The sequence below is a fragment of the Barbus barbus genome (genome assembly GCF_936440315.1).
Source record: "Barbus barbus genome assembly, chromosome: 12".
Classification (NCBI taxonomy): domain Eukaryota; kingdom Metazoa; phylum Chordata; class Actinopteri; order Cypriniformes; family Cyprinidae; genus Barbus; species Barbus barbus.
Window position 1 is genome coordinate 8,303,174 of NC_136740.1, and position 12,132 is coordinate 8,315,305.

A 12,132-nucleotide genomic window follows, 5' to 3' on the forward strand; every position below is an offset into this window, starting at 1 on the left:
TAAATCAAATAAAATAACTTTTCATAACTATTGGCACCCCTCCAGTTAATACTCCCTTTGACAAAACTGAAAAGTTCAACTAAAAGTGAAACTACCATGTAATTTATTTGAAGTGCATTCTTATATTGTCTTTAACCTGTTTTGTTAACTTTGTCTAAAAGCAAATGACACTATGTTATGTCCTAAATGACCTAAATTATTTTAGTACATAACAGAAAATCGTTATTCATGTTTTACATAATTTACCTGGAGTTAAGAATCCGTCCTGGGTATTTAAAATATGACATCTCACAGTGTGCATTCCGAAACCTTGATTTAAACTTATTTGAATATTGCAAAATAAATCAAATATACTCTGTATGGCATATGGATATCCTCCTTTTAATTCATGTGTTTTGGCCACATCAACTGCTGATTACTATCAAGTGCATAAAATCAAGAATTCAATCACACAATAGCTGAATTTGTAATAAAATTCTAAGTGTACACTACTATTTCAACCAAATATTAATAGTGGCTGGTTAGGTCAGAAAATCAATATTATGTCAAGTGCAGTCTAACACCTGAGTATCCAAGATCAGTATTCAAGATTAATCAGTGTGACAGTCTTTGAACTATAAGCCTGGGTCCACAAAAGGTCCACAATATGCTTTTTTTTCTTTTAGTTTTAATCTCTTCTTTGTCATGTATTTCTGCTGGAAGATCATTACAACGACATCTTTAAATGACAAGTTGTTATGTTCCTTCATTTAAAACGTTTCCATTCAAATGTTTTCATTACCAAGTTTTTGCTGTTCCTGCCTGTGAAGCACATTATTTCCTTGCATTTTTATTTCTTTGCGCTTTTAAAAGTATGGAACAAAGTGTAATCAGAAAAAAAAAAAAAAAAAATATATATATATATATATATATATATATATATATATATACACACACACACACACACACACACACAGTGGAGCAAATATGTATTTGATACACTGCCGATTTTTCATGTTTTCCCACTGAAAAAGAATGGAGAGATCTGTAATTTCCATCGTAGGTACACCTCAACTGTGAAAGACAGAATATAAAAAAATCCAGAAAATCACATTGTATAATTTTTAAATAATTAACTTCCATTTTATTGCATGAAATAAGTATTTGATCACCTACCAACCAGCAAGAATTCTGTCACAGACCTGTTAGTTTGTCTTTAAGAAGCCCTCCTATCCTCCACTCATTACCTGTATTATTTGCACCTGTTTGAACTCATTACCTGTATAAAAGACACCTGTTCACACACTCAATCAATCAGACTCCAACCTCTCCACTATGGGCAAGACCAAAGAGCTGTCTAAGGACACTAGGGACAAAATTGTAGACTTGCTCAAGGCTGGGATGGGCTACAATAGGCAAACAGCTTGGTGATAAGACAACAACTGTTGGCGCAATTATTAGAAAATGTAAGAAATTCAAGATGACTGTCAATCTCCCTTGGACTGGGGCTCCATGCAAGATCTCGCATCGTGGAGTATCAATGATCCTGAGAAAGGTGAGGGATCAGCCTAGAACTACACGAGAGGACCTGGTCAATGACCTGAAGAGAGCTGGGACCACAGTCTCAACGGTTACCATTAGTAACACACTACACCGTCATGGATTAAAATCCTGCAGCGCGCACAAGGTCCCCCTGCTCAAGCCAGCACATGTCCAGGCCCGTCTGAAGTTTGCCAAAGACATCTGGATGACCCAGAGCAGGGATGGGAGAAGGTCATGTGGTCAGATGAGACCAAAATATAACTTTTTGGTATAAACTCCACTCGCCGTGTTTGGAGGAAGAAGGATGAGTACAATCCCAAGAACACCAACCCAACCGTGAAGCATGGGGGTGGAAACATCATGCTTTGGGGGTGCTTTTCTGCAAAGGGGACAGGACGACTGCACCGTATTGAGGGGAGGATGGATGGGGCCATGTATCGCAAGATTTTGGGCAACAACCTCCTTCCCTCAGTAAGAGCATTGAAGATGGGTCGTGGCTGGGTCTTCCAGCATGACAATGACCCCAAACACACAGCAAGGGCAACTAAGGAGTGGCTCCGTAAGAAGCATTTCAAGGTCCTGGAGTGACCTAGCCAGTCTCCAGACCGGGACCCAATAGAAAATCTATGGAGGGAGCTGAAACTCTGTGTTTCCCAGCGACAGCACCAAAAGCTGAAAGATCTGCAGTGTGTGCAAACCTGGTCAAGAACTACAGAAAATGTCTGACCTCTGTAATTGTAAACAAAGGTTTCTGTACCAAATATTAAGTTCTATTTTTTTTATTGTATCAAATACTTATTTCATGCAATAAAATGGAAATTAATTATTCAAAAATCATACAACGTGACTTTCTGGATTTTTTTAATATTTTGTCTCTGACAGTTGAGGTGTACCTACAATGAAAATTACAGATCTCTCCATTCTTTGTTACTGGGAAAACTTGAAAATCGGCAATGGATCAAATACTTATTTGCCCCACTGTGTATATATATATATATATATATATACACACACACATCTTACCATTGTTCTCTGCGTACATCCTGACCACAGGCATCATCTCGAACAGTACTTTGGGTTTTGAATCAATGAGCTTGCAGTTCCTGCGGTCCCAGCCGGCCCCTTCCAGGTAGAGGCCATAAACATACACCCCCTCTGCAGGAGGCTGCGTGACGTCATCCTTCATCCATTTTGTAACTTCATTACACAGAACCATGCGGTCCAACGCCCACCCCTTGTTAGCACGAGTGATCTCCTGTCAAGTTAAATGATTAACATGTAGTGCTTATAACTTAAATGAAAAATCTCATGTCCATCCACAGAAATATAATAAAAGTGTAGTGTAACAGATATTTAAACCTGAACAGGATAAAATTTATCTTTTTATTAAAATATATTACAATATATAAGTAATTTGATATATTTCACACAAAACTTCTCGTTGTTTTAATGCTCAAACCAAATTGAATTTGCCTTCTTGCCCCTCAATTAAAGCAATAAACCGATCTGTGTTGGAAAAAAAAACAAGCATTTTTAGCTGTGACTGATATGAAGCATCTGGGTTCTTTCCCTAAGTTTATTCTCAAAGCTGCAGGTGTTGGCACAGAAACACAGCTGAGAACAGAAAACAGGACGGGTGCCCAATTTTAATTAAAAGAATCCTGTTTCGTGCAAGCTGTTTACCCCCAAGGCATTAGCTAGAACGTGTCCCACTGAGCAGATCCCTCACAGCCCAAAAGAGCTCTAAACTCACTATTACTGATTCCTTTAGGGATATCAAGCGTATAGAGACTAATCTGCCACTCAAAAAAAGTATGTTTAGGGAAGATATATCCCAGATGTTCGCCATAACATATCATATTTGGTGCAAAACAAAAAAAATAAAAGGATGCATCATTATTCATTTTAACCCTGGAAAGCCTGATATATGAAATAACAGTTTTTATTCAGAGGCTCAAATTGAGCATAAATACGCACCAAATTTGGTGCAGTTTCTGCATTTTATATAACCAGAAAGTAAGATAAAATTCTAATAACTTGCAAATTAATATATATATATATTAATATATATATGTACAGTGCCCTCATATATATATATATATATATATATATATATATATATATATATATATATATATATATATATATATACACAGAGTCAAGACATTTACAAATATGATTAAAAGATGGATATGAGACAAAACTACAGAATCACATTTCACATTTCATTATTGGGTGGTTCAACACATATATGTTTTACCAGCTAAGAAGTTTTAGAGTTTCATCCCTCTATCTGATGTGAGCATAAGTATTGGAACAGTTGCCTCACAGGCCTTTCTAAGTGATCAGCTGTGTCCTGTTGCATTAATTCTTCAGATATTAAAAGCAGGGAATGTGTCGTATCAGTTATATCCATTACTTCTGCATTCTGCATCTGGCATTCGATGATGACACACACAAACCAGGATGAAGACAAAGGAGCTGACTCTGAGAGAAAAGCAAGCAATTTGGATGCTAAAAGAAAAGAGGAAGTCAGTTAGAGGGCATGGAGAAATCAAGAGTTTGGAAACCACCAGCGACACCAGCATCCAACAACGACCTGATCGACTGAGAAAACAACAGTAGTTGATGACAGACAAATCATAAAAGCTGTGAAAATGAACCCTAAAAGACGTGTCTGTAAAATCACCAACAACTTCCAGAAAGCTGGGGTGATGCTCTGACAATTTACTGTCCTCAGGAGACATTGCATCTTGCTGTGTAGCATCTGTAATTCTGTGTCAAACCTCTGACCAGCACCAAAAATAGAAAGGCAAGATTAGAGTTTGCAAAAAAGCACAAAGGTGAGCCAGAAGAGTTTTGGAACTGTGTTTATGGACCGATGAGACAAAGATGAACCTTTATCTAAGTAATGGGAAAGCAAAAATGTAGAGAAAAAAGTGAACTGCAATGATCCCAAGCATACAGCCTCACCTGTAAAGCATGGTGGAGGTGATGTCATGGCATGGGCATGCATGGCTGCCTCTGGAACAGGCCCTCTCAACTTTGCTGATGACTTAATGTATGATGACAGTAGCAGAATGAATTTGGAAGGGTACAAAACCATCTCGCCTACCAATATTCAAGAAAATGCTACCAGATTCATTGGGAAGTGCTTCATATTGCATCAGGACGATGACCCAAAACACCCTGCCAGTTCAGTCAAGGAATTTATAAGGGCAAAGAAATGGAAAGTCTTAGATTGCCCAAGTCAATATCCAGATTTAAATCCGATTGAGCATGAATTTCACCAGCTGAAGAGCAGAGTAAAGGCAGAAACTCCCCAAAACAAGCAACAATTGGAATTGGCTGCATTAAAGGCTGGGAAAAGCATTTCAAAGGATGAGACCAAGAGTCTGGTGATGTCTATGTGTCCCAGACTCACTGCTGTGATTGTGTGCAAGGGATCTGCAACTAAATAATAGCTTTTAATCTTTTATATCTGCCTTATGTTCAACTGTCCCAATACTTATGCTCACATCAATGAGTGGGATGAACTCTAAAAGTGCTTTTCTTTTTATTTGGTAAAACATATATGTGTTGAAACGGCTAATAATAAAATGTGACATTCTGTAGTTTTGTCTCATATTCATCTTTTAATCATATTTGCAAATGTCTTGACTCCACAGCCAACAGAGCAATTTTGTCTTTACTGTTCCAATACTTATAGAGGGTACTGTATATATATATCACAGGTCCTGTGTGTGTGTGTGTGTGTGTGTGTGTGTGTGTGTGTATATACACATATATATAATTTTTTTATATATACTGTTTTTATAACAGTATAACAGGCTACTTTCATTAAATGCATATTAAAATCAGCTGTCACTTTATACCTCCAAATAACATGTCTTAAGATGGCATTTGAATGTTGAGTTTTATGACCAAAGCTCTAGTTTTTATTGTGGGGGCAAAACATATAATGCAATGCAACACAATGTTGAGAGGATGATTGAGACAAATTTTCCACAAAAGCTTGATGTTATCATGCAGCATTTGATACTTAGATTTTAACATGATTTTCTGAAAAAAATTAATAAAATGGATATTCAAGTAAACCTAAACTGCTTCAGACAAGTGTTTATCTTGGAATTCAAAAATGTAAAAGCTATTCTTACATTTACTTTATAAAAGTCATAAAAGATTTCACAGCAAAAACACAAGTGTCCCATTATGTAATGTTTATAGAATTATTCTAAATTGTCTTTTACTTGAAAAAAAAAAAAAAAAGTATAAACTATCAAACAGAGGGCTTAAGGCATGATCATGACAACAATTTAGAGGTCTTAGATATTTGTGTATCAAATACGATGCAGGGTTTAAACTACCTCACAAAGGACAAATTTAAAATGGCTTTTGTGGTAAGAGAAACATCTCTGATCAGCTCAAGACATCAGGAGGGGAACAAGTACAAGTGTAAGTTTAGCAGAAGTGTTTGTGTGATAGTTATCCACCTGTCTCATAGCTGTCAGGAACCCCTGTGGGTTGAAGAAGCCTGTCATCCAAAAGCAGTTGGGTCGTCCCTCAAAAATCCAAGAGTGGAACTGCCAGTTCCGCTCCAACAACTCTGTGAACCAAAACCCCAACGTGGTGGAAGCCCAGGAGGCCTGCATACAGACACACGCACACACAAAAAGTCACCTAAGCGGAACCACAGTTAACACATACAAAGATAAGCTAGAGTAATACACACAAGACAGGGTTTTTATTCTGCTTTGGGCTATAAAGCATAAAAACGAGTAAAAACCACCCTAAAAAATTATATCAAACAGCTCTTTGTGTGAGAAACAGGTAAAAAAAAAAAAAAAAGTCATTATTCACTAAACATTTTGCCCTTCTCAGAAACTCTCCAGTCACATTTGCACTTATTCCATAAATTAGCATGTTACATTCAATGATAAGATATACAAAAAGCAATAGCATTTTCATCTTTTGACACAGATTGGTTGGGTTTAAGGGTGACATTTAGGAGATTTACTAACAGCCAGTGCAAACTCTCTTCTGGAATTAAAAACCTACTGTCAGGACTTACTAAAGACACGCAGTGAAAATTTAGTGATGAAAATTACTTCACTGCATATGCATTTGTAAGAGGTTTCCCTTTCGGGCACAACATTCATGGGCGAAGAGTATTTAAATTAACCATGTAAGGTGATTTACTTTGTGGTAGTCAGTTTACAAGTATTTTCACCATTATTTAACACCACAAAGAAGCATGTCTTAACCAATTTTGCACCTGTGTTATTAGCAGATTTCCCGCACCTGATTATCTTTGGCCCCACGCTAATTTGTGCTGCTCTTGGTAGATTGTAATGGTCATTATGGAAATGAGCTGGCACATCTGTGTTCTTTAATTTGCACATTGCCAGCAGATCCCCTGCAGAACTTTCTATTCCCATTGACACTTTTATGGTATTGCGGTCTCATGATAATTTGCCTACATTTAGTAAAGCTACCCCTTAAACTCTAGCGGGTTCATTTTCTTATTTTTAAAATGTTATTTTTAAAAATCATATATATATATATATATATATATATATATATATATATATATATATACACATACATATAAACACACACACACTGTATATATATATATATATATATATATATATATATATATATATATATATATATATATATATATATATATATAAAAATGTTAACGATTGCAAAGGGGGATACATCTGATTTTTTTTTTTACGCATCCCCATATCGATTGCTTCTGTCTGCCGTGCTGCTGAGAGGTTTGCGATTGTAGCTCCGTGTAGCTTCGCTTTTCTGTTGAATCTCTATCTTACTTTCACTCTGTGTTGTTTAAAGTGATAATATATAACTTAATTCCCACCATATTTTTGGTAATTTAACTAATTTGATCGTTCACTTTTTAAAACCGCGAGTGCAGCGCGTGTGCAGCACGTTAGCATTCATTAGCCGGTTAGCTTGTCACTCGCGGTTCCATTCGCGTTTCTATATGCGCCTATTATTGTTTTCTTTTTATCGCGTTTCTATACGCGCCTATTATTGTTTTCTTTTTATTGCGTTTCTATATGTGCCTATTGTTTTCTTTTTATCGCGTTTCTATATGCGCCTATTATTGTTTTCTTTTTTCCCCTCACTCAGTTTCATTTCTCTCTCGCTCTGTTTTTCACGAGTTCATCAAATAAAAGTGGTAAGTGAATCATTCTTCAATCACGGTGAGTAATGGCTACTTCACCTGCTATTGTTGTTTGCACTGTTTGCCACATGTACAGTTTATCTCTCTCTGTCGGCGACAAGGGATTCATAAATGCATAGTTAGGCTGACAGAGAAGATTGCAGAATTAGAGACACGCATCCAAACTTTAGTTGAGGACAGTAAGAATATGAGGGCTGTAGATTCTGCTTTGGATGCGACTAGCTCAGGGAGTCCTGTACATTGTTTGGTTCCGGTAGAGCCCGTGCAGCAGGGCAACTGGGTGACTGTGAGGCGCCCTGGCCGTGGGTCAAAACACCACTCTTCCGTTCCGATCAAAACATCAAACAGGTTCTCCCCACTCAGTGACGCACCCACTGAGAAACCTGGTGAAAGTGCTCTAGTTATAGAGCTCTTATATGCTCTATATAAACTTGTTAAATCATCTAAACCAACAACCTGTATTTTAGACCCTGTTCCATCTATGCTCCAAAAAGAGGTGCTTCCAGAAGTAATAGATCCTCTTCTGAGTATTAACTCATTATTGTCATTAGGATATGTCCCAAAAACCTTCAAACTGGCTGTTATTAAGCCTCTCATAAAAAAAAAACACAACTTGACCCCAAAGAATTAATTAATTACAGATCTCGAATCTCCCTTTTCTGTCAAAGGTAGTATCCTCACAAATATGTTCCTTCTTAGAGAAAAAATATATATGTGAGGATTTCCAATCAGGTTTTAGACCATATCATAGTACTGAGACTGCTCTCATTAGAGTTACAAACTACCTGCTTTTATCATCTGATCGTGGTTGTATCTCTCTATTAGTGCTACTGGATCTTAGCGCCGCATTTGACACTACTGACCACAACATTCTTTTAAATAGACTAGAAAATGATGTTGGCATTAGAGGAAGTGCACTGGTATGGTTCAAATCATACTTATCTGACCGCTATCAATTTGTGGCAGTAAATGAAGAGGTATCATACCAATCACAAGTGCAGTATGGAGTACCACAAGGTTCAGTACTTGGCCCCTTACTTTTCACGCTTTACATGTTACCCTTGGGAAATATGGATGATGCAGTCAACATGGGACTGGAGTTCATCCTGCAGCATTTGGACAGACCAGGGACTTATGTGAGGATCCTGTTCGTAGACTTCAGCTATGCTTTTAACATCATCATCACGGACACCTTTCAAAATAAACTAACCCAGCTCTCAGTCCCCACCTCCATCTGTTAGTGGATCACCAGCTTCCTGACAGACAGGCAGCAGCTAGTGAGGCTGGGAAAATTCTCATCCAGCACCCGCACCATCAGCACTGTAGCTCCTCAGGGCTGTGTTCTCTCCCCACTGCTCTTCTTCCTCAACACCAACGACTGCACATCTAAAGACCCCTCTGTCAAGGTCCTGAAGTTTGCAGACGACACCACACTGATCAGCCGATCAGCCTCATCCAGGACGGTGACGAGTCTTCTTACAGACAGGAGGTTAAGGAGCTGGCTGTCTGGTGCAGTCTTAACAACCTGGAGCTTAACACGCTCAAAACTGTGGAGATGATCATGGACTTCAGGAGAAACCCCCCTGCTCCCCCCCCCCCCCACTCACCATCATGAACAGCACTGTGACTGCAGTGGAGTCATTCAGATTCCTGGGCACCACAATTTCTCAGGACCTGAAGTGGGACAACCACATTGAGTCCATTGTGAAAAAGGCCCAGTAGAGGTTGTACTTCCTTCGCCAGCTGAGGAAGTTCAACCTGCCACAGGAGCTGCTGAAACAGTTCTACTCTGCCATCAATGAATGAATACGTCCTCTGCACTTCAATAACTGTCTGGTTCAGCTCAGCTACAAACTCTGACCTCAGAAGACTATGGAGGGTGGTCCGGACTGCTGAGCGAATCATTGGTACAACCCTCCTCACTCTTCAAGAACTGTACTTATCCAGAGTGAGCAAAAGGGCTGGTAAAATCACTCTGGACCCCTCACATCCAGCACACTCCCTCTTTGAACTGTTACCGTCTGGTCGACGCTACAGAGCTCTGAGCATCAGAACGGCCAGACACAGGAACAGTTTCTTCTCTCAAGCAATCTATCTCATGAACACCTGACATTAAACGTGGAACACACAACACTATTATACATTATTTATTCACCACACATACTTATTTTTTCATTTCAAATTTGCACATATCAGACCTGTATATACATGAATGTCTATATTATATATTGTGTTTTTTCTATTTTGTACATTGCCTATTTGTATATATTCTTTTATTTTCTGTGTCCTGTCCTGTTGCTGTCTTTCTGTTGCACTGTGGAGCTTCTGTCACTATAACAAATTCCTCATGTGTGTTAACAAACCTGGCCAATAAAGCTCATTCTGATTCTGATTCAAAAGGTACTAAAATGTAATCAGTTGCATTACTGTAATAAAGTAACTGAAATAGTTACTTTACTAAGTTACTACTTATTACACTTTAAATAGTGTAACTTGTAATCTGTAACCTATTACATTTCCAAAGTAACCTTCCCAACACACACATATATACAGGTGCTGGTCATAAAATTAGAATATCATGAAAAAGTTGATTTATTTCAGTAATACCATTCAAAAAGTGAAACTTGTATATTAGATTCATTCATTACACACAGACTGATATATTTCAAATGTTTATTTCCTTTCATTTTGATGATTATAACTGACAACTAATGAAAGTCCCAAATTCAGTATCTCGGAAGATTAGAATATCAATTAAGACCAATGCAAAAAAAAAAATTTTTAGAAATGTTGGCCAACTGAAAAGTATGAACATGAAAAGTATGAGCATGTACAGCACTCAATATTTAGTTGGGGCTCCTTTGGCCTGGATTACTGCAGCAATGCGGCGTGGCATGGAGTCGATCAGTCTGTGGCACTGCTCAGGTGTTATGAGAGCCCATGTTGCTCTGATAGTGGCCTTCAGCTCTTCTGAATTGTTGGGTCTGGCATATTGCATCTTCCTCTTCACAATACCCCATAGGTTTTCTATGGGGTTAAGGTCAGGCGAGTTTGCTGGCCAATCAAGAACAGGGATACCATGGTCCGTAAACCAGGTACTGGTAGCTTTGGCAGTGTGTGCAGGTGCCAAGTCCTGTTGGAAAATGAAATCTGCATTTCCATAAAGTTGGTCAGCAGCAGGAAGCATGAAGTGCTCTAAAACTTCCTGGTAGACGGCTGCGTTGACCTTGGACCTCAGAAAACACAACGGACCAACACCAGCAGATGACATGGCACCCCAAACCATCAATGACTGTGGAAACTTTACACTGGACCTCAAGCAACGTGGATTATGTGCCTCTCCTCTCTTCCTCCAGACTCTGGGACCTTGATTTACTTTCATCAGAGAACATAACTTTGGACCACTCAGCAGCAGTCCAGTCAAGACGCTTCTGACGCTGTCTCTTGTTCAAGAGTGGCTTGACACAAGGAATGCAACAGCTGAAACCCATGTCTTGCATACGTCTGTGCGTGGTGGTTCTTGAAGCACTGACTCCAGCTGCAGTCCACTCTTTGTGAATCTCCCCCACATTTTTGAATGTTTTTTTTTTTTCACAATCCTCTCCAGGGTGCGGTTATCCTTATTGCTTGTACACTTTTTTCTACCACATCTTGTCCTTCCCTTCTCCCCTCTATTAATATGCTTGGACACAGAGCTCTGTGAACAGCCAGCCTCTTTAGCAACAACCTTTTGTGCCTTGCTCTCCTTGTGCAAGGTGTCAGGGTCGTCTTTTGGACAACTGTCAAGTCAGCAGTCTTCCCCATGATTGTGTAGCCTACAGAACTAGACTGAGAGACCATTTAAAGGCTTTTGCAGGTGTTTTGAGTTAATTAGCTGATTAGAGTGTGGCACCAGGGGTCTTCAATATTGAAAATTTTCACAATATTCTAATTTTCTGAGATACTGAATTTGGGACTTTCATTAGTTGTCAGTTATAATCGTCAAAATGAAAGGAAATAAACATTTGAAATATATCAGTCTGTGTGTAATGAATAAATCTAATATACAAGTTTCACTTTTTGAATGGTATTACTGAAATAAATAAACTTTTTCATGATATTCTAATTTTATGACCAGCACCTGTTTATACACACATACATACATACATACATACATACATACACACTAGGGATGGGAAGATTCCCCGATTCGATCGGTGCATCTGCAAAAAAAGTTAACGATGCGATACATCGGTTTAAAAAGTGTGCATCGGATACAAGTTGGCATTTGTATTGCGATGCATCGTTTCTAACATATTTGCATTGGTAAAAAATTATTTGTTTATATATAATTAATAGTGAATGCGCTACACTTTTATTGTTTAGAAAGTGACCAAAATCTGTGACCAATATTT

General features: G+C 38.3%; 1 protein-coding gene across 1 annotated transcript in view; it reads right to left on the reverse strand.

Moving 5' to 3' along the window:
• The window catches only part of dnah5 (dynein, axonemal, heavy chain 5), a gene marked incomplete at both ends in the record, with an annotated part of 139,794 nt that overhangs the window by 472 nt on the left and 127,190 nt on the right, over window positions 1-12,132 (reverse strand). The window contains 2 exons of the mRNA XM_079429461.1: window positions 2,545-2,776; window positions 6,015-6,167. Of these exons, the coding sequence (XP_079285587.1) occupies window positions 2,545-2,776; window positions 6,015-6,167 (385 nt within the window). The remainder of the gene's footprint in view (window positions 1-2,544; window positions 2,777-6,014; window positions 6,168-12,132) is intronic.